Source organism: Struthio camelus, chromosome Z (genome assembly GCF_040807025.1).
Source record: "Struthio camelus isolate bStrCam1 chromosome Z, bStrCam1.hap1, whole genome shotgun sequence".
NCBI classification, from domain to species: Eukaryota; Metazoa; Chordata; class Aves; order Struthioniformes; family Struthionidae; genus Struthio; species Struthio camelus.
The window spans coordinates 52,975,364-52,998,430 of record NC_090982.1 but is presented as its reverse complement, the minus strand read 5'-3'; the positions used below and the strand labels follow the sequence as shown (position 1 = coordinate 52,998,430).

At 38.2% G+C, this 23,067-nt stretch overlaps 1 protein-coding gene across 5 annotated transcripts in view; it reads right to left on the bottom strand.

Moving 5' to 3' along the window:
- The window catches only part of ELL2 (elongation factor for RNA polymerase II 2), a 49,682-nt gene that overhangs the window by 13,312 nt on the left and 13,303 nt on the right, over positions 1-23,067 (bottom strand). For 2 of the 5 annotated variants that reach the window (XM_068927439.1, XM_068927438.1), the window contains exons 2-5: positions 22,095-22,142; positions 7,242-7,363; positions 3,659-3,822; positions 558-817 (exon numbers count right to left, since the gene is read on the bottom strand). In XM_068927439.1, the coding sequence (XP_068783540.1) occupies positions 558-817; positions 3,659-3,743 (345 nt within the window). In that variant the 5' untranslated portion in view covers positions 3,744-3,822; positions 7,242-7,363; positions 22,095-22,142. Of the gene's footprint in view, positions 1-557; positions 818-3,658; positions 3,823-7,241; positions 7,364-18,378; positions 18,438-22,094; positions 22,143-23,067 lie in introns of those variants that run through there. The other 3 variants (XM_068927442.1, XM_068927443.1, XM_068927441.1) reach the window with 3 other exon arrangements.

Here is a 23,067-nt window from a genome sequence, read left to right as displayed (position 1 = left end):
AACAACTATGCTCAGAAAAACTGACCACTTTTTTCATTTACTGTTAGGCTGAAAGAGCCTTCATAGGATTGCAATTCTAACAGAAAGACGAGCGGAGTCAAGTGTCACTTACAGGCCAATACATCCAAATGAAATACCAATCTATTTGATTACCAAACTTCTCCCTCCATAAACTCAGCACAAGAAATATAAAGCACTGTGATGAATTGTTTTAAGCAACTGAGAGAAACTATGGTCACCCATTAAGCACTCCAAAGTAACAGAAAGAGGGGAAAAAAGGCATTAGGAGCAAAAGAGCTAACAATAGTTAGTCACTGCCTAACATTCTAACAAAACAGGAACACCCCCAAAATCTTTCAGCCTTTCCTTCCTTCCCTCACTTTATACAAATGCCTCAAACTGCAAGTCAAAGTTGATTGGAAAAAACTTAAATGAGAAGAGCATCATATACGGTGTTTACCATTTTCTAGCTTAAATACAGGAGCAACATACCTCAAAGTTACAATTAGAAGAACAGCAGGAGAAGAAAAAGCTGACAAAAACCTCAATGGTCTCACCTGTTGAAGGATAGCTGCAAGGGAATTCTTGTCCTTTTGGTTAACACCATCTCTCTGTAAGCGAGCAAGCAACTCTGGTTTCTTGTAAGTCTTCAGTGCGAGTAAGTGAATCACCCTGTCCCTGTACGGTCGCTGAGAAACGGTGTTATTTATATGAGTCTTCCGTATTGTATTTGCTGGGTTCATGGGTGTTGACCTCTTCCTCTCAGGCGCAGCATCTGGAATGCTTTGTGGTGCTTTTCTTATCTGTACTCTTTTTCCTAAAGTAAGAGTAAAAAAAAGTGACATGAGAAAAGACAAGCAAGGTAATTTTAAAAAAATTACTAAGCCAGATGAATTGTAAAAGCTGTATTTAGTCAGCATTTTAAGATCAAGACCTATTAGCATATAGAGGCAGTAAAGACGCATCAAGCTAGGAATTAACCAGGAAATATTCAGTATTAAAAAAAACAGGCAAATGAGCAATATTTGTAGGAAGATCTTACTAATTTCTTTATATAGATGCTTTTATTATTTTTTCCAGTTTGTAGGCTCAAACCCTGAATACCCTAAAATCAGGCTACCTTTAGAAAAAGAGCACTCTAAAGTATGAGGCAAAGCTCTTCTACATAATTAAAAAGTTCCCCACGAATGCCTTCGGAGCCCGAGTCTGTACAAATAATTGCATCACTGCTTAAAGAAACTACCAACACTTGGTATTAATCACCCAAGTTACAATTTGTTCCACATTTCAAACTAAAGGGTTCACCTCTGCTACTCAATACCTCCACATACATGGCACCAAGTTTGTCAGAAACAATACATCAAAAATGCAACAGTTCTTGGGACCTAGTTCAGAGAAGTTTTAAAACAAAGCCCGAACGGCATTCTCATTCAGACTCTAAAAAGCTGTCTCCCTCAACTGGGGGAATAACTCTGTAAACAACACATCCAAAACAAACAGTAATGCCTCCCTTAAATTTGAGTTTTCTGGAAAAAGCCCCAACTTCTCCTCATAGCTAGCCATGTCTAAGGCACTGCCTACGGTGCAGAACAATCTACCAAAGCATTAAAGAAAATTACTGCAGTGAAAATTACTTGCAATCTAATAGAAAGGTGAGACAAATGGGGCATTCCTTCAAACTAGCAACTGACACATGTTGTCAAACTAATGAATATGTGAGAGAAAACCTGAAGCTCTACCTCTATCAGAGGGGCTTGAAATTCAGGACATTTCTGAAGCAAAACACATAGGACTCAGTTGTGTTTGTATTGCTATACCCAGGAATAGTAAAAACTTGTTTTATTTTGCAGTGCAGACCAAAGCTTTATAACCTTTCTTAGAAGCACACATGTGCACTGGACCTTGCCCTTCTAGCTTTCAAGAACAAACTGAGTCATATAAACATACATGGTTACATTTTTAGCACAGTATGAACCTGTCAGTTGTTTAACTGAATTATAAATATTTTGACAAGTTAAATTCTATTTAGATACCCCCCCCCAACCCCCAGAATAACAGATAAGAAAGTGTTTGAATACTACCTACACTGCCAAGTCTGTGAATCACTTTAGAAAAGTTAACTTAAAACATAACCAAACCTTAACATGGTTAACACTGGTTTCTAATTTATACTGTATTGCATATCAAAACACTTAAGTAACCCTCACATGCCCCAACAGCAACTAGACCTGTCTGGTATCAGAGCTTCAGCTATGCCAGTCTGAAACAAGGTATCTCACAAAACTCTGAAACAAAAAGTATCCCAGAAGGCTGCCTAGCATTACTGTGTTTAAACTCTGTTTCTTTAATATAGTCCCTCAAGTTCTATTTAAACAACCACTGAGAATTATGTAATGATTTACACGTAAAACAGAACTGACAACCCCATTGCAAGTTTTAAAATAAAGTGGTAGATATTAAATTGCTATTAAAGATCAGTTTAGATAATACATGGGAAGCAGATGTGATTTTTACATCCTAATGTTAACAAATGCCTTGTCCAATGCCATTAGTGCCAAGGTCACAAACATTTAGTTTTGTATTCCAGAAGCCATGAAGGTGCCTACTTAAAACGCCCCGCTGTAAAACAAGGCAAATTGAGCAAGCGTTGCAACATCACTGGCATGAACGTTCACGCTGGAGGAAGTACTGCAGTTAAAGCTGTTAAGTGAAAGCCTGCTTGCACATTACAAAGGCTAATGAATGCAAGTGTCCAGAGGATAGGATAAGCAAAGGCCTCACACCCAACTGTGGGGCAGACAGCAAGAAATGCCTTTGGTCGGGTCACCTTCAGTTTTGCCTGAGGAAACTGTCTAGCCTTTATATCTGGAAGTCAGAGCAGTTACCGCTATAAGGGGTACGCATCAGTACTGCGGGCAGGACTGCCATTGCCTATAAAGTGTAACGTGGAGTACGTTGGAGTACGCAGAATAACGTCCACCTGTAACATGGAGTCCTCACGTCAGGCCTATTTCCACTGGACTTTAGACTCCCCATGGAAGTGTTTAGGTGACTTCCTTTTGCAGAAAACTACAAATCCTCAGGAGGACTCCAACGTTACTTAACATTTTTATTTAAAAATGTCATGGTCTCACAGTAACCGTTGCTTATTAATGATGAAACTATGAGGCTAAACATCAAACAATTTATTGTTAAAAACTAATCTTGTTAAATAAAACCTAATTAGCATAAGCATGCGTGAAAAGCAGTTTTCTCCAACTATTAAGCTTAAAAATCTGTATATGAGAATTTCCCAATTTTTTCTTACTCTACAAGTTAAGTACAAGTTAGCACAGTATTTAGTTATTCAGAAGTGTTGTTACAAAAACATTAGCTATTGAAGAGAATAAGTGTACAGAAAGTTAAAAACTCATCTCAACGGACAAAATTTCCAACAGCCAAGCAACATGGGAATAAGGAATCGAAGGAAGGGAAAAGAGCTAACGTCTGAATGGAACAACAGGAGACTCAATCTACAACGTGAGGGTGAGCTACCTAAAATTGAGACCTTTCAATGTATAACTTTGCCAACAAGTTGACAAGATTAATTACTGAATTGGGGGAGGGGGGACCCCCACCACCTTACAGCCATCTATTAGAAAATTGAATACAACCATACCTACAAATGGTCCACCAGGTTTAATAACCTTTGCACTTCGATTGCGCGATTCCTCTTCTGCCTGGGTCATGCGCTCTCTGGTCATCTGATAGGAATCATTTGTTGCACATACTGTAATTTTATCCTGTATAAATCCCAGGAAACTGAGTTGAGAGGCTCCAGAACTATAAGAACATTGAAAAAATAATTGAGGCCAAGCACTATTTCAAGTTTGGAAGCGCGGTTGCATTAGAAACTTTAAAGCCTGTCTTAACAGGCAAAGAGAAGTGTTTTTCATTTCTTGACTGCTAGCTAACACGTAAATATATTTCAAGTGTTTCAGAACCTCTCTACACAAACACCCAAATTGTACCGATTTTACCTGTCAATACAACTACAATTTTCTCATATACAGATGTACAGTAACTTCGTGATAGCAGCTGTACTGATAACTACTGCAATAAAAATTAAATCTGAATGGAAGCAGCTATATCGGTATCCTAACCGTACACACATTATGCCTTAAGGGCTTTTCAAATAATGTTCAACTCTTAATGAAGTAAACATTTGAAAGTCACATGCTTCCTCTGCTTGTCAATAGGTAGTCTGTCTCACTTATGAATGTTCAAATCCTCTAGAAGTTGAAGAAGGTTAAGTCAGCCACCTCGCAAAACACAATTTTTACTTGTTGCTTTGCCAGTCTCTCTTCATGTTTCTTTCTTTAAAAAAAAGAAGTTCCCTTTTCTCTCTGCTTGTTTTGTACATTTGATAGGTTAACCATAAACATTCTTCAGTGCTATCTGTTGTTGTGAGGATTTATATTTAATAAGAGACACTTGGTTCCCCCCCCCCCCCCCAACACATCCACAACTGGAACAAATTTAAGGGCAGATGCGACCTCTTTGATAGAGTTAATAAAGGCACTAGATTTCAGAAACAGTTTCTTAAATAATATGGTTCTTCGGGGTCAATGAATACTTTGCATTCATACAAGCAGCAGGTATCAGCAGTGGTTCATGGACAGAGTTGCTTACTGAAGTTCCCAAAAGGTGAGGGTTTGTGTTTTACTGACTCGGAGAGGGGGGTTCTCCCCAGAATTTTGTACCCTCATTTCCTCTGGGTCAGTTGTACATGTATTGTTATAACACAGTGCATGTCTACACTCAGCCAAGAGAGCAGCAGTTGAACAATGACTTCATTTAAACTGGCTCAAGTATTACAGCTGCAACAAATCTTTTGTGCTGCTCTTGCCATTGCAACATCCAAATAACTCTGATCAGACAGAGGATAACAGGTTTAGCTAATCTGAAACATTTTTAACAACCCTAAAACTCTCCAGTTAGGGTTCCAAAAAAGAAAAGTTTAGGAAGATTTGACATTAGTTTCCCACCAGGTTATTTCTGAAAGTCAGAAAGCTGGATCAAGCCAAGCCTTTACACTGCACAATATTTCATTTCAAGAATTTACAGTGATGATTTGTCCAAACAGAGGCTGTTAGACATTATGCCTTGCTCTCAAATCACACATTTACCCAAAACACAAGCTCTACCTGTTGCCTAGTTCTTTGAATGCCGCTGTCTTAACACCTCATACAAATTCAACATTTAAAAGAAAAAAAAAAAATCAACTAGCATTTAAGCACTGTACATCACTTAACTATACATGGCATGCTATCACTTCCAAGATTGCAGTGGCCAGACTCCAAGTGGAACTGTAAGAGAAAAAGGGCCCCACTGGGGAAGTCTACAGCACGGATTAGCTCCTAAACCAACTCATTCTAATACACAGAGCACGTTCACCTACATGGAAGCGTTAACGCTCAGACCTAAGTGAGACAGTTTTTCACTGTGCGAGCAGCTAAACACTGACCAGAGAGGCTGTGTAATCTCCCTCCTTGGGCTGGATATTTTTACAAGTTGAGCGGTCAAGACCTCGAGACAATTTTGAAACTAGACCTGCCTTGAGCAAAAAATTGGACTAGACAGCCTCCAGAGGTCTTTCCTGACCTAACTGTTTATGATTCTATAAGCTTCATATCACATAATATGATCACATATTATCACATAATCACATAATTATCACATAATATCACATAAGTCTTGTACTATCTTTACACTTTGTACAGAGAGTTGATTACAAAGGGACTCAAAGGCTAGTATGAATTAGATTTTGAAGCAGATTAGTAAAGCCACATTAAAACTACATAGGCATTTTCTTCAGAGAATTAGTGACTTAAATTTAATTTCACTTACACAATGAATTCAGCTTAGCTTAACTGAAGCAACTAATTCGCAAACAAGAAAGCGTGCACACAGAGGTTCCATGAAACACTTGAGTCAGACTTGAGTATCCCTATACATTAGGTTTGTCTACACATGGTAGCTTATGCCATTTCTCTCAGACGAATGAGAGATCTTATACAATGGTTCCCTTGAGGGCCACTTAAAGGTTTTCTAACAGTATGCAGGAGTTTCAGTACACCAGCTGCTGCAGCAGGCCTTTGGGACTGCTTCATTGGACAGAGAGGAAGCAGGACCTTCTCTCACTCTCTGCATGCACTCTGGCTCCTTACTTTGTGCCAGCCTCAGCAGCTGTCTGACCCCTTTCAGATAGTTTAATCCCTACCACCACCCCAAAACAGTGTCTTAGTCTGACACAAAACCATTCAGCTTTTTGTCACTTCCATCAGTTAAATCAGTTCACAAAAAGGCTGTATTATAGTAGAAGTGAACTGATACAAGAAAAGTAGAAAGAAGATGAGGGTACTCAGAGACCTCCCCACCTTAGGTGGCAGAGAGGTATTAAATCAGCTCATTTTCTTACTGCTCTCAATATTCTTCTTCTAGACAAATCCCTATTTCAAGGACGAGAGCAGCAGCTCTCCTGTGACCAAGAACCTGAACAGCATCTTTCACAGATACACACAAAAATGGATGTTTGCTATTAGTTTCCCAGATTAATACATAAAATCTGCCTGCAATTTGCTACTAATCGAGCAGGATAGGCAGTTGTTCTACAGCACCCAACTGTCTACATTACGGGTAAATACCATATTCCAGGAGCTGAAGCAAACTTATTGTGAAAGCATGGTACTCCCTTGCCTAATAGGTAGGCATTAACACTGTTCACTTTGTTACTAATTCAAATGAACAAGGACAAGGCACTGCTGTATTGCATTTGGGTTCTGAAACACGATAGTCATGCAATTATGGATGAGGTTCTTGATTTATGTGGTTCTTAAAATAAGACAACTATCCATCATGGCCAGCACGCTAGCTAGCTGCCAGCTATAATCATATTTACATATGGTCATAGAATGGATCTGGTTTAGCTTGGACGATGCTTAATTCCAAATACTTTTAAAAATAGCACCAAGAGGTGAGAAAGGACTCAAAAGGTTACTTAAAAAAAGCAAAACCAAGAAGAGTTCTATGTAAAAGCAAGTATCTAAAATTAGCAAAAAATCATGCTTTTGCTAGGAATTAATTTGCTACTGCAGCTCATCACTAAGAACATGCTTCTGGTAAACCTTTCCACTACATATTCAAAGCCACAGAATCTACTTAAATTTGCTATGAAAGAAAATGTTAAGTAAAAAACTTACCTTGAGACCGTTTGCTGGACACAGTCAAAGCTTCCCTGAGGATTATCTTTGCCAACATTTGACAAGTAGAAGTTAAAATTATGTACTTCATTTGGGAGATCAACTTTGGGAATTTTAACAAGCTAAAAGGAAAAAAAAGTTTATGTAAAAACTTAAATCTACACTCCTTTGCTCACAATAAACTACAACTGTAAGCCTTCTGGAGATTTAATTTGAAATGACAAACTATACTTAGAAAGCAGTTTTTGTATGATTTCAGTCATATCACTATAAAGTCTGCTTTGGCATAATTCTCCACACTGGCTATGTCTTAGACTTGTAACCATACTAGAAAAGCTGCAGTCATTCAGGGTCCAACTCAGCAAAGCATTTCTTAAAGCAGCAAACAATCCTTTCAAATTTAGTGGAATTAACATGCATGTACTTAACTTTAATGCAAATACTTGAGTATAGTTAAATGAACCAAACTTCAACTAACAATACAGATCAGAGCAATTCACACAGAACCTACAGGAAACTTCCCTGACTTTTTAGCTTATTCAGTCCTAATGAAGTTTATACAGGATTCAGTTATAGGATAAAATAAGAAAACAGGAATGGAAGAAAAAGAGACCATAACCAAGTTATGAGACTAAAACTTATTTTAGTGATGAATTTCAACTCCAACAGGCATTAAAACTTTTTCTTTTGCTCACCTCTAGATTAAATTATTTGTGTAAAAGTGTATAGAGCTTTCAGTACATTTAGTCAGATGTAACAAAAGTTGCTTTTGTTGGTAGCACAGATCATTTAGAATAGGGTGTACTGTAATCTACTGAAGCTTAAAAATGTAAATTATGAGAAATAATTAAAATGCTTTTTGACATCATTACATTTTTCAGTGTGCTGCTTTACAAAAACAATACTGAAGCACAGAAACTACTGCCATCCAACTACAGTATTCTGAAGGCAAAATTAGCTTGCAATAAGTCTAAAAAGCTGTTCTTCCAAATGTTGCTTGAACTTTTAACAGATTAGGAAATGCATTGGACAAAGGAAGATATTTATAAGCAATATTCGATATTTAGAAATCCTTCTCAACTTTTTGCTTGTTTGGCGAATCTTCATAAATGTCATGATATCATTTGCACAAAGTATAATATAAAACCAAGAAAGTCTACTACTATTTATATGTTAAATTATCAATACTGGCAGAGCTTAGCAACAGCTTGGGACAACGAACAGGCATGAAGACGACAGATAAGTTACCTGACCACCATATTCAGTTACCTAAACTTAAAACATTAGCATTCTTAAAAAGAGCTATTTGTGCATTTGAAATAAGAATGAAAATAAGGCAGTTAAGTTACCAAATGCAAAATTTTGGATTATGTATGCAACTTTACAGTAAAGTTCATAATAATTAGATAGTGTATATATCAATCTAAAAAAAAAATCAGGCACCCAAATGAAATTGAATTTATCTATGTTCTAGAAAATTAGCTATCACTTACTAAAAGTTTTAGTATATTGATTTAACAATATATATGGCAAGTATAAAAATTCCCCACAGATGTGTATATATGAATTTGACAGCACCATAAACAGAGAATTAAAAACACAGCCCACTGAAGAAGAGGTAATGCTTTAACATGCTACACCTTTTGGAAAACCGAGAAATATGCACTGCCCTCTTAAGACTATGCCTCAGAAAACACAAGCAAATAGGGAAGTAGACAACTGTTAACACATATACTTGGACTTTATTTTCAAAGCTTATCTTGTATAAATCTTTCTATTTTCAGTTGAGCAGCCTAGAGACTGCATACGCATGCAAACACATTAAGATCAGAAATACTTACACCCTCACGTTTAGATTTATAATTCTAAAAGATTTCTGTGGATATTAAGGTTACATAATGGGCTAAATCTGTTTTGATATGATAACGTTGATAATGTGAAGACAGAAGTTGACCTAAGAGGACATTCAAAAACATATAGAGGCCTACGAAGCTTATCACCAACAATGATTTACTAGGAGTAAACTAAAAGGGAAGATCTGAACTTTTATGACAATTCCCCTGTCCCCCATTTACCTCAAGTGATGCAAGATTTAGGAAACAGGACTCTCAGATCACCCCAATACACACATACACAAAAAAAAATCTGTATACAAGACACTGATGAGGGAATCAACTACTGCAGCCATCGTGACAGCTCTTTTTTAATTGCACAATTAAATTACTTAGAAATTTACTTTCATTCTCAAATTTTTAGGATATCTTTTTCAAAAATTTCACTAGAACCACATAATCATTCCTCAGGCATTCACTAAATTGGACAAAGCAGAAAGAATTGTGGGGGATGTTTATCTAAGACTTAAAATTACACACCAACTGCAACGGAGGACAACAATTTAATGCTTTCATCTTCAATTTCAACCATCAGATTATTTGTTACTTCCACTTTCAAACAGAGCAAGGAAGAGATATAATGGAAAAGGTTTCTGACTAGGTCTAGAGTATTAAAAAACTCTTAATCATTCTATATTCATATACAATTGCCTGTTTTATTGCAGAATTATATTATTGCATCTGTAATGCACCATTTTCATTCATAAAAATGAGGGGGACCTTTAAGTTCTTACAGTTAGAAATAGCAGTCTTTTTTGAAGAACACAAAACAAGAACATAGTGGGAGAGAGGGGACGTTGACATGGTGTTTCTCTCTAAGGGTATGTGAATCCAGTGGAATGAAGGACCCAGCAGTAGCTATTGCAGCATTGGAAAAGCACCTGTTCAGAGTATCCAGAGTCAAAGCTCTGTCCCTCATACAAGCAAATTTATTGAAGAAAACTCCATCATAACTCAGATAACCCAGTTTTATTAAACTTTGCAAAAGCTCTCAATGAAAAAAGCATTTTAAATTATATTACACCAATTAAATCAGATAAGCCTACTTTCCACATGATGGTTCAAAAGTGAAAGCCAAAACATTTACGAAGTGGAATGAAGTGTAATTATTAAATCTGCAGATAAGACAAAGCTGGCAGGGACAAAGTATACGATGATGGAATTACAATGCAAAGTAGTCTTGAAAAATTGGAGAAGAGGTCTGAAAATAGAAGTATTCTACTATTCAAAGAGGCAGTGTAAAGTACTTTGAAGTAACAGATGGGGATCAACTGACTAGGGAGGCAGTTCTACAGCAACCGATCTGCATATTACAGACAAACAAAACGAACGCAGGCTAGTAGCATCACATTTTTATGATACTAGAACATACAAACATGAATACAGCAACAAGAAATAACAGCATCAACTGCAGCAAGATGATGCGAGACTGCGCATGGAAAGTGGTCTTTCTGCTTCTCAGCACTGAAGAGGTCTATTTAGGTCAGCAGTTGAAGACAGATGCAGATACCTCGTGAGAGCCCACAGCAAGGAGGACAAGGGCAGGCACAGCCCCAGAAAGCCAGGCACTGCCACATCAGGAGCTGCAGGCCAGCCCAAGGTGAGAACACAGACCGGTCTGATGACTGGCTCCAAACACAGAGTTGTATCAGAGAAGGGCATCATTTGCTCACCATGTGCATGGTGGGTAGGCAAGACTTCATTTGCAGAGATGGCTATCGTCCCTGAGGCAAGACAACTGGGCAATAAAGGATCTCCTGAAGAACTAGACAGATCTCAGAAACTGGACTGCTGCTGAAACTGGAGGACGGGAACAGAAAGCACGTGCCACACAATGGACAGTAGACAATCTCATAAGGTCCTTTTAAATCCTAATTTTTATAGGATAACATTCAAAATCCTCCAGTGTCACCAAAGTGTCACTCTGTTTTGCTATCCACCTGTTTTCCCTACACTTGTAAGTAGCATTCTTTGCTGCCTCTCTTGATCCGCCTTCTTGCTCTTCAGAGGTTACTGCTGCTTTTTGCAGTTCTGGCCCCCCGCCCCCAAATCCACATCAAACACCATCTCTCCAAGGGAGCACAGGGCTCCCTGGGCCCCTCCAGGCAAGTCTCAACCCTGGGGCACTGCACGCTACCGAACGTCCTCCTGCCATGCACTACTATAGAATTCAACTCAATAGGCTCCAAGGCTTTTTCTTTATTTCTTCACAAGGAAGATCTTATCTCCTGTTAAACTGAGTAACCTTTTCTTAGGGGCACACGTACAACTTCCACTTAGGCAATATGAAGTCTGGAATATATTTGCTTAGAGTTCTATGCTATTTACTCATTTTTAGCATAAATACGTAAGCCTGGGGACAACATGTAGCTTTGCAGAGTAGACCTACTGCCACTACACATTCTTCAGTTCAAGTTTTGATGCAGCTGACATCCTTTGCAAAGTAAGGGAAAAAAAAAAACAGGAAACAAGTAACACTTTAAACTAGTTTATAGACTTAACTCCTGCACATAAACTTCCTACTTTGAATACACAGTCCTGCTTTTACTCTGTGAGTTTATATAGTCCTTAGAAGTTCAATAGGTAGTTCAAGGACTTCTGATTTAAGTTGAATGCTGTACTTAATCCCGACTGAGATAAGCATAGTGACCCAAAGTTTGTTTTTCCTATTTGAGCTACGCTTTCAGCAGAAGGCCAGGGAGCCTTAACTAAGAAAGCACACATTGCAACTGTATTAGTCCAGAACAGAAATTCTTATTAGTATCAGGAAGCAGCACTACAAGCCAGTTGTCAATACTTTCATTTTTAAAAAGCTGCTTAATATTGAAAAGGAATTTGCTATATTCTCTTGCAGCAAAGAGAAAGATTTCTAAAGAGTAAAAGCCTTCTCTACAATAAGAACTGATACAATGCATTATTTATAGCTGATCTATGCTCTTGTAGAAACAGTGAAGTCTTTGTTACAACCCTTCATTAGATCTATTGTCTACTTCCTAGCAGGCAACCAAAAAAGGCAATGAACGTAGAAAGCTCTGAAGTGAAGTTGCATCTATGTACACCTTACCCACAAAGAATCACTCGGGATGTGTCTAAACAATGAAACAAGCCACCTTGAAAACAATTTTTTTTTTTTTTTTTTTTTTACATAAACATATTTCAAAACAACTTCTCCCCCCCGGCTTAGGCACACTCCTAATAAAACGAACCGTGTGTGTCTTCCCCCTAATATTGCCCTTCTCATTTGAATTATTCTAACAAATAGGTTAGCAGCTGTGGTTCTACTAACGTTCAGCTCGGATCCCTCTTAACACTTGTCTCAGGAGATAACTCACAGCTAGCTCGCAGCCAATTGACTGGTAATATTTCAGAAAATAACTCAGGCAGGAAACTTCCTATAGCCAAGGATTTACAAAACAGTAAATACTGCCTGTTCACGCCTACAGTTCCTAGATCAAGATGAGGCTAGGTGTATCCCCAAACCTTGACTTTCCTGCACTGTCAGGAGACTACACAGGGAGAACACAGACTGAAGACAAGAAAAAGCAGCAGAAGATGCAGTTTATGCATCGACAGGTGAACGCTAACAGTTTTCCAATGGTTTTGACTGAACTTTCTGCTCTCTAATGATTAGCTATTCATTTCAAATCCTTCCTTTCTCATACTTCCTCTCAGCTTTACTTCAGAACTGCCTCCTCACACCTTTTATCTATTTCCTCCCTCTGTCAAAGGTGAGGTCTGAAAAAGGTGGTGGCCAGAAGAGTTGCTTTCAATCACGGCCAGAAGAGTTGCTTTCAGATTCTGGAAGGAGAGCAACTGCACAGATTGAGTGCCAGTCTGGCAGAAAACTAACCTTACAGAAGAAAGATTTTTTTACTAGGCTAGCTTCCTGAACTATTTTTCACTACAGTGATCACACAGCGGCATTATTTGCAGAAGGGCCTTCCCTTCTTAGAGCATCACTAGCTAAAAACAAAACCAGAACAACAGCTGTGTTGTGGTAAGATATGGATAGCATCAAAGGGCAAAGAAATGAAGTACACCTGTGCATAAGACAGAAGGGATACCAGAGCTATTTATTCATACATAGCGAAAATTGAGATGCCAGCTTGGATATGCTAAAGGAAAACCCAACAAGACAGAACTGAGCTGGTACAGGGTCCTTCTGAATTAACAAACACTTTTAACTGTAGCCAAAAATGAGAAAATAAACGTTTTGTAGTAGTTTAATTTTAAAATTCTTATGAAATTTGAGAGTTCAGACAAAGCAGTAAAGCTTTCTGCTAGCCGTTCAAAAACAAAAGGGCACAACCAAGAGTGCTTTTAAGTCTTCTTAAATGAAAATAAGCTTCCATGTTTAAGTGACCAAAAAGACAAGGCTTGAAACAAGCCGGGCAGATGACTATATTGAGAGAACTGTGCCTTGAAGCACACAATGAGCACGCTATTTTTGTCTCCTCTTTTCACCCTTCTATAGGTAGAGTTTTCCCTACAAAAACTTTACTTACAGAACATTTTATTTGCATCATCATACCAGTCTGAAGAGTACTCCAACCTACATGCTGTGCTTTTGCTGACCCAGCCTTAGTGTCACAAACTACCAGCTTGGAGCACTCGAGCATGAGCACCAAACACTATTGTGACTCTCTGCAGTCAAATTATAAAATATTATTTTCAATTTTATGTCCCCAACTAACAATTTCTTATAATCTAACGGATTTAAGAACAGAGGATATCCACTAGAACAACTCAGACCCTTGACTTTAATCCCCTGCCTCTTTATAAATTATTTCCAGATGTATCATTAATCTTTTACTGTCACATTGTCCTCACTGATTCTTTAACATAAGAACAATTTTTTGGAATTTTCTCCTGATGCTTCTCCACAGCCTCCCTCCTTTCAAAGCTGAAGATTCCACTTTCACCAGCTTGTAGTTTTCTTAACTTTTGTCCTATACTATTCCATCACTTCTGGCAATACCATATACCGTTACAGTGGCCTTAATTAAGGATAGACACGTTTTGCTTTCCAAGCCTGAGACATTTAATCGTCCTTTCTGAATACATCTACCCATTCTCTCTTTTTGCTCTTCCGCGGTATAGTAGCATGTCATGCAGGTTAAGAGTATTTACAGTGCTCTATTTTAAGCTGCTGCTTAGCAGGTAAGGCCACTCCTCCTGTTATTTCTTCTCATTATTCTTACCACTATTTTTCCCCCCCTCTAAGCCTTAATTACCTTTAAAAAACAAGGTTTGGTAGTTCACAAGCCTAAACTGACATCTGCCCACTGTCCCATGCAAGTCATTCACTCAAAGACACATCTCTCTCCATAAGCCTACAATTCCTACAATCTATCAAAAAAAAAAAAAAAAAAAAGCAGTTACAGGGTCTCACAAATTAGGTTCCAACTTTTGGAGACAGACAGCTCAAAGCAAGGCATTTTCTCAGCAGCTCTGTCCCTGACTTTCTACAGGCTGAAACTGGCTAACAGCTTTTTTAGACAAGAGCACAAGTCCCTATTTGTAAGTAAGGACCTTCCCTCAACTTGCCCCTTTATAAATAAAGGGGCAAATAAACGTACATCTACAGCAAAATCCTGTTACTGGAAAAGGGCAGTAGTGTCCTTAACTGGGCCATTCTATCATATTTTACATACCTTCCAGTTTCACAAATCCCAAAAGGGACAATTTTTACCATAGCAGCCTTTGGCTCTTGGCCGCAGTAGCTTTTGCCCAAGGTTCCTTGTTCCCAAGCTCAAAATTTTGCTCTTTCTCTTGTGTCAGCACAGATCTCTAGCCTGTACCTTCAAGGGGACAGAAGTGTTCCGAGAAACGGCATGCCCGATTTGAAATATCAAAACACTTAAGTGCAAGAAAAATACTTTAGCATTGATTTATATTATTTTCATTTTAAAATAAGCAATCATACCATTTGCAAAATGCTGTTTCCCTCAAGTACCAAACCTCCTCCTTTGTTAAAGCTGCACTACAGAACTTCAAAAATAGTCAATGCCCCCTTCTAAATGGAAATTGAGATGCCTTTCTACAGAAAGGACACAATTACACGTGGCTGCCTTGCAAACAAATTTAAACATCTTCCCACATAAAATCCCTTTCCGATGCATATATTTTACCAATTTTCCTGATCTGTAGACCACTGGAGGACGCTAAAGGGAAAAAAGCTTTCATCTAGCTTCACCTACCCAATTCTCTGGCCTCTTTTCTATCCATTGGCAATATTTGCTTGCTCTCTTAAAGTCCACACAGCTCATCTTTATGAATTTTAGAATTAATAGTGTTGTTTTCACTGCCTGCCAACAGGAATTCCTCATCACCTTTCTAAATCCTCTGCAGAAAAATTGTGTTCAGAATAGAGCTAGCAGCAGTGCTCTCCTACACCTACGCTGCTGTACCGCCCACCAACATAAGAAGCTGCAAGTTGGCCACTAGATTCTTTTTGCTGCACTGAAACTATATAGCGTAGCTGTGTCTACCATCTTCCTATATTGTTTCCAGTGAAGCACTAAGGCTTTTTCTGCTTTCTGGCAGCCATGCATTTCTTCCTAAGAGTATATACGCTTCTGGCCAGCGGTGAAAGGAGATTTAATCCTCCAGAAACAGCGCAGTAATAGGTATTTAGTAATACAACACTTGGAGGTCTTTTTTTGTCAGGGCAAGGTGCACAAGCAACATGAAGGAGGATAATAGTATTTGCGCAGAAAGTAATTAGTCAGGGAGAGAAGACCAAAGGTTTGCACAGGAACAGAGAATAAGACAGGGACCCTTAAACTAGGGTCCAACACTAAGTTTCAGCATCTTGTAAAAATGAGCAAATAAGAATATTACCATGCTGACTCTAATCTGTAATGCCACCACTCAAATAATACATTACAAAACCTTGTAAAACAATGGCATTTCATATTCTGTGTTTTCAGAAAGGCTTTTTATGAGATTACCAATGAATAAGCAATAATTCCTGCAACATATGAAAAAGTAAGTGTAAAAGATTTGTTTAAACAGTAATGGACACTTGAACCAGAACCGTTTTAAAAGATACCACTTGGTAAATTTATGGAAGGAGCTGCACAATTAAGATGCTTTGTATCTGACTTCAGTTCCCAGGAAGGTGATGAAAATTCTACAGAAGTTCAGCTGGCTGCCTGCAGCTTCCAGAAATAATCATGTTCCTCTCTCCTCTCCTCTGTCACAGAGTTTAGCATTGCTGTTTCCACACATACCCATGCTCCTGCCAAAACAACAATCTTTCCACAGCTAGAGATCAGCTAATTAGTTGCATGCATTGATACTCAAAACTGGTGCTAAGAAAGTTCTCAGACGTCTACTCCTGCTCTGGTTAAAAATCATTAATAGATTTGGGGTCAAAGAATTGTTTCCCTAGAGTGATATCAGCAGCAGTTGATAACATTCTGCTTTGCTCTGTGGCAGGGTTATACACCTTTACTAAGAAACATCTGGCAGTCTTTGCCCAATAAACCTGCAGATACTACAGTTTGACTCTCTGCAATAACACCTCTAATCGTTCCACCTCTGCATGCGACACCCTGCAGACCCACACCTTTGAGTTCATTCTGCTAGCCTTACATCAAGGTGCTGGCAAACTGCAGAGCTAATGCTCTGCAAACCGAGCTGGCTGAAACACTGACTGATTGCAGAGGGCTTTCAGCCACAGGCCTGACAGCAGTCCAGCATAAGTAGGGCTAAAATAACTCAGAAAGCTCATATGCAAGGCACTGCCTAGCCGTCGAAAACACCTACTTACTGTGCCGTATTCAGTTTCTCATGAACGAGTCTCATTCCCAGCCACTCAAGCAGTGTTTAGAGAAATAACTAGAGCTGATATTTCTCAATTCAGTGTTCAAGGTAACCATCTTGACAAAAGCCCCAACAGATAATGTGTATAAATTCAAGTAAGACTGATTTCAAATTGCTTTACTACTTGTTTTGACATGACAGTTAAGCAGCACTTCAGCTCTTAGATGAAAATAAATGTTTTTGTTTAGTTAAATGATCTCACAGCAAAGAATATTTCCCTTAATATTAAGTCAGTTGGAAACTAGAGTCAGGCACCAGACTGTCACTGATGTGCACGAAATGAAGTAGCATTTGACAAGATGAATACTGTAAGCATTAGTCTAGAAACAGATATACAAAGGAACATAATTAGGCCTTTTTAGACAATCAAATCTTCATCTCCCAAGAACCATTTATCCTGTAAACTGTCATAGGGCTGAGTTTCGCAGAAAAAGTAATTTTACCTTGCAGAGCAGAAGAAAATTGACGCAGTTACAAGCAAATTTCAGCATAATACTCAATTCCCCAAACTAGACAACTCCATTTATAAGCTTACTGGAGAAAGACAAGCATTGCTGCAACTCCCCCAAATACATATAGCAACCAAAGCAGAAACATGCTAAAGGCCGATGCATTATAAAAAGAAACCAAGACTCCTGCCAGTTTGGGATACGGTGTACTTTCCATCAATTTTGTCTTTAAATTCTCTATGTAAGAAAGGTATCAGCAAGTTACAGGACATGGCAGAGAAACAGTTAAAAACACAACAGCAAAAACACAGGAGGGAAGAACATACTTGTTTAAAAATGAATATCACTGTGGACTTACAACACATTTCTTTACTTACCCCTACTATGTAATAATGAAGCATATATTGCCATTGTTCAAATCAGTTAGATATAGTCTACCTAGAACAGCAAAGCTTCTACATTCTCCAGACTGACAATGTGTAAAATGCAATATTTAATTAAAAGATATTTCTTTAAAATTATCCTGAGTCATGAAGTTGCACATGCATTCCAAAAAGCAAACAATCACCCCCCTTTATTTCTCATGACTGTTCTGTACTTTGTGGATGCTTGCTCTGAATCTAAAAGAGGATAACGATCCATTTCTTGCAGTTTTGTCCTACAGCTACGTCAGAAGATATAAGTTATAGCCCAAATAGTTTATGAGTAAGATGTCCCAGGAGAAAAGTCCCCCCGCCTTGGGGGGGGGAGGGGGAAAGGGGAACCGTGCGCTCTGGGGTAAAAGTTTATTCTAACACTCACATATATTTCATTAATTAACAAACAACTGAAAGTTTTAGTACTGTTTCAATGGTATCTTACTGAAAAGCATCTAGAGGCTAATTACGCTTCACATACAGAAGATCTCCAATCATTTTCATTTCAAATGCACACCACCTTTCTGTATCACTGAGTTTTCTATTGTACCTTCTGAGGCTGCCAATATACTTCCACCCCTTTTCAGATCCCTTCAGAGCAACTCTATCCTACAACAGAAAAAGAAATTAAGCTTGCTTTTTAAGTGTTTGTATGAGACATGACCAAGGAACCAAAAAGGCAGACGTTCAAATTAGGAAATACATTGATACAAAGTCTGTCTTCGCAATGTTAAGCTCAGTCAGCAGCAGTTCCAGTATCTGTAAAGAATGCCATTTCTATTAATGCTAAATTATTGATGTGACATGAAACCTAGCTCTCTCGAGCTATTTTTTCTTAACGACTTTCACAATACTCCAATATTTTACTATCAGAAATACTAATACATCAACTGCACTGGCATTTGAGAAATTAAGATTTTCATAATCCAGGTAAGTTAATTAGTTGGGGTTGAAGATATCTGGAAGACCAGATTGTGACTAAGTCTCCTCTTGAATATTCTGAACATGTACATTGACAAGATTTCAAAAGGCATTAATGTAATCGTTCATCAAGTTTTACTTTTGTGATCCAGCCTCTTTCACTCTCACCACACCAACAGCACAGACCAACCATAGAACAAACACAAGGTAAGTTAAATACTGAAATTTCAAGTAAGTAGCACTTACTGTGGATCACTTAAAACAATAAGAGCACTAACTGACAGAGTCCACAGATCTGAGACTACCTTAGAGGCGAGGCAGAATTAAAAGATTTGTGGAAAACTATTCGACGCCAGTCTTGGCTTCTAATCAGACGTGAATAAAACAAAACTCTTCCAGCTTAAGGCTCAGCTTTCAATTCCTGTATCTAACACAGCTTTCGATCACCCCAAGCATAACCCTTTTATTTCTCCCGTCAAGTGCTTCTGATCACCCACAGAAGGGGACTAGAATATGCAATAACTAGAGGTGGAGTTTTTTTTTTTTTGAAAATTTTTTTTAATGTTAGTATTATAGTCTCTGCTGAGCATTACACAGCTGCCTGAATTGCAGAGGAATTATTCTGAAGATACTGAATACAAATAAAATCAGTACTTGTTTTTAAAAACATTTTCAGGGAAAGGAAGATACTTTTGCCATCGTAGATAACTTGCAATGCACCGGCACCTAAGAAATGGCTACATTCTGTGGAATGCGCTTCTAACATTCTTCACCACCCAGAGCTCCAACTGTAAAAATAGGTAGCAAATAAAAGAGCTTCCAAAGAAGCTAGACTGGTAGCCTATCATGCAATTTTGTGCGCTCTGGGAAACTTAGAACATGGCCACACAATATGCCGAAAGAATGAGTTTAAGATCTTCCTCCTATTGTATGCACAGCAGTAAACTTCATAACATTTAATCACCTGTCTTAATGAATTTACATTCCTGTCCCTATTGCAGATACTTCGGATATAGGATTCTCCTTCAATAAATTCCTCAGTTTGAATTTCATTAATTATGAGTAGATCTGAAGAGTTCTGTAAATACTTGCTACAGAAGCAAAATCTAAGTCCTTGCAAACATTTCCATCTCACACAGTGTGGGAACAGACTTCGCTGTTGAGTTTCACTCTTGAGAGAACTCAGACCCTGACTAATTTTTAATAGAAACAAGGATGACAACATTATTAATTAATAACGGTTGTTACTTCAGTCTCGAGAACTGTTCCTTTGTCTTTAAAAAGTAGTAACTGATAGAGTAATTATTTCTTGCTGACTTGAACACAAGCTGATAAAGGCTGCAAGTTACCAACTGTAGTATTACTTTCCTTCTAAAAGACAATTCAGGTAATTAAAACATCGAAAACTTTCTGTAGATCACACATTTTTGTTAGATACGGATATGACTTCAGATGTGTGCATGAATCAGTGGAGGAGGAGGAGAGATGGGAAAAAGTTTGTGATTCTATCTCACACTATAGCATCCTGTGCCCATCACAGTCCGAGGTGGTGGCAAGTGTCCTCCCTCCGTTTCTTCGTTTTCTGGAGGAAAGGGGAGAGAGCAGAACACCAGGGAGCCTCACCCCTTTCCCAGCCCAGATCCAGCATTGCTGGAGCTGAGGAAGGAAAACAAGGAGCACTGTCCCCTGCAGCCCCCACTTTCCCCACAGAGAAGCAAAGCCGGGTCAGGTAAAAGCAGGGCACCCCCACATCATCCCGCCCAGAACTCATCAACTCAAACTTCTTCCCAATTTAGCTCCTCAAAATTAGTTAGGCAACTGTGCTGATATTGAGTATATAAACTCAGCATTTCCCTTCCATGTACAGTACAGGGATGAGCCTCCAGAATGCTCTGATATGCTGATCTAGCAATCCTTACTGCTCCGATTAGAGTATTCTTAGGGACATATGCATATTTAACATGTGGTGAACCTGAAAGCTCTAATAACTACTGTACTTTAACAAAACCCTCAGATGTTTACAGCTTAGGAATAAAGGTACCTCCAGTCTACCAGTGTCTCCAAACTCTCATGCTACTGCTTTAAAGTAGTTACTTGAGAAAATACAAGCACATAAGCTTTTGCAGAAAAAGAGAACGTGTAGGGTAGATAAGAGTGCTGACAATTTTTCTTTCACAACGCAATATTTGCAGGACTGCATACCAATAGGCGGGTTACTTATTTATAAACTGAGGACTTATTTCGAACAAATGAGGTAAAACCATAATGTTTTAGGTTTTGTAAACAAGAACAAAACACTGAACAAAACTTCAGAATGGTTACATGGCCATGGCACGAAAAATCCATGCAGGTGCCTAAAAGGATGCTGCTGCATTTCTCCTCACTGCCTCCCCCTTTGTAAGGGCTAGTCTTCGGGCAGATAGAGCAAGCGAGGTGGAAAACATCACCCTTCCCTCAGCAGGATCACTTCCCTGATACAGCTCACTAAGCAGCTGCATAACCATTAGCACTGGTCCAAGTCAGAGCATAAGGGCAGGACTTGCCCCTCACCAGCAGCCCAGACCTGAACTACAGAAATTTTGTAACCATGTCTTAAGGTTACTTGTCTACACTACAGCACAATTTCATGAGAAGCCTGAGCCAGTTTTAGGTCCACATTCCTGCTCCCCACCTTGCAGCATTAGCACTCTTGCTGCTACACTCAGCAGACCAGAAGCTGATCAGTTGGGTTGGTTGGTTGGTTTTACCAGATTACTTTTTAGCCAGACTAGCAAGTATGACTTTCCCTTTTGATGGTAGCATGGATTCAAATTGAACTGTACTCCCAGTCACTCCATCCTTGACTAGCTTCTGGTACAGCTATTTTGGTTAACCATCTTAGCCAAGATGGTTATTTATTCTGGCAAGGAAATTCTTTTGCCAGTAGAATTTGTATTGAGAATAAGCTATACTGAGAAAAGGTTTTCTTAGAAATACTCCCGTGTTAAGACAATTTTGCCCATATAAATAGCTTTGTTACAGATATGATTCTCCAAAAAATCTGACTACTATTCAGTCAGACTTAGGCTGGAACAGGATCACAGTTTCCCGTATTTGTGGAAGTAGTATTGTCTTACAGTTTCTTTTCCTTTCAAATTTAGGCTAAAAGGTGATACAAACAAGAAAAAAAGCATATTTCAAGCATGATTCTTTTCCATGTTGAGCTATAACTCTCAACTAAATATACAATGAAACACATCTGCAACGAAGCACATATTAAAAAAAGTTCGCAGGATTTTTTTTTTAAATTAAGATTAATTTATGCTGAATCTATTCACCAATATAACAAGAGTATAAAATACTCACCCCTTGGAGTCCTTGAAACTGAATTGAAGGTCGAGAAGAAATAAGATCCTATGAGAGAAAGAATATGTAAGCAGTGGAATTTAAATAGCTTCATTCCCACCCAAACTTGTCAGGATAAAATACAGTGACCATGTGTTTCTGTACTAAAGATATGTTAGAAATTATGCCAGAAATTCTCCAACTCTTGCATATATTGATACTGAACTTCATCCACAAAGGACATATAAAGAAGTTAGAGTCAGATATAACTATTGGTAATTTACAGATTCTCTGCATCTTCCAATAGTTTAACTCTTTACATCTAAGTTGGGATTACCGTACAATTTTTATTACTGTCACACATTAGAAACTAATGATTAGAAACAGTTAAAGGCCTAATATAGTCTAAGATTTTGAAGCTATTCAGTGCAGATTTGAGCCTTTAATCTTGTCACTTGTTTTCAGATGGGAGTTACGTTCTTTCACTCAGCTTTACGTCTCTACAGCTAGATGCTTGCACAGACAGCAAGTTTAAATAAGCTAAACACATTACAGCCAAGTTATCTTCAGATTATATGCTTATTTCAACTTAAACACAGACAAAAACAAGCATTTAAAATTACACATCTTAAAACCTACTAGAAAATAAGGACAATATAAAAAGATTCTTTTTTTTTGAAAGAAAAATGCCTCTAACAAGAGAGGCACACAGATGATAGCAAATTTAGTACCTGGGATTAGCGTATTCAGGACAATGTGAACAGTAAAATCTATTTTTTATGTACTAGAAGCTAGAGATACAAATTATCTATATAAAAATGAGACTGTTGGTTGACATGTATAGCTCAAGACCTGTTTAGAATGCTTTAACTAAACTCATAAACAATGAATTCTAAAGTACCACCAAGCAAAACCACTTCTGTATGTGTTATCAAAAAAGATATTGAACGGAGCAAGAAATTGTTAATTTGTACAACCAGAACTATTAACTGAA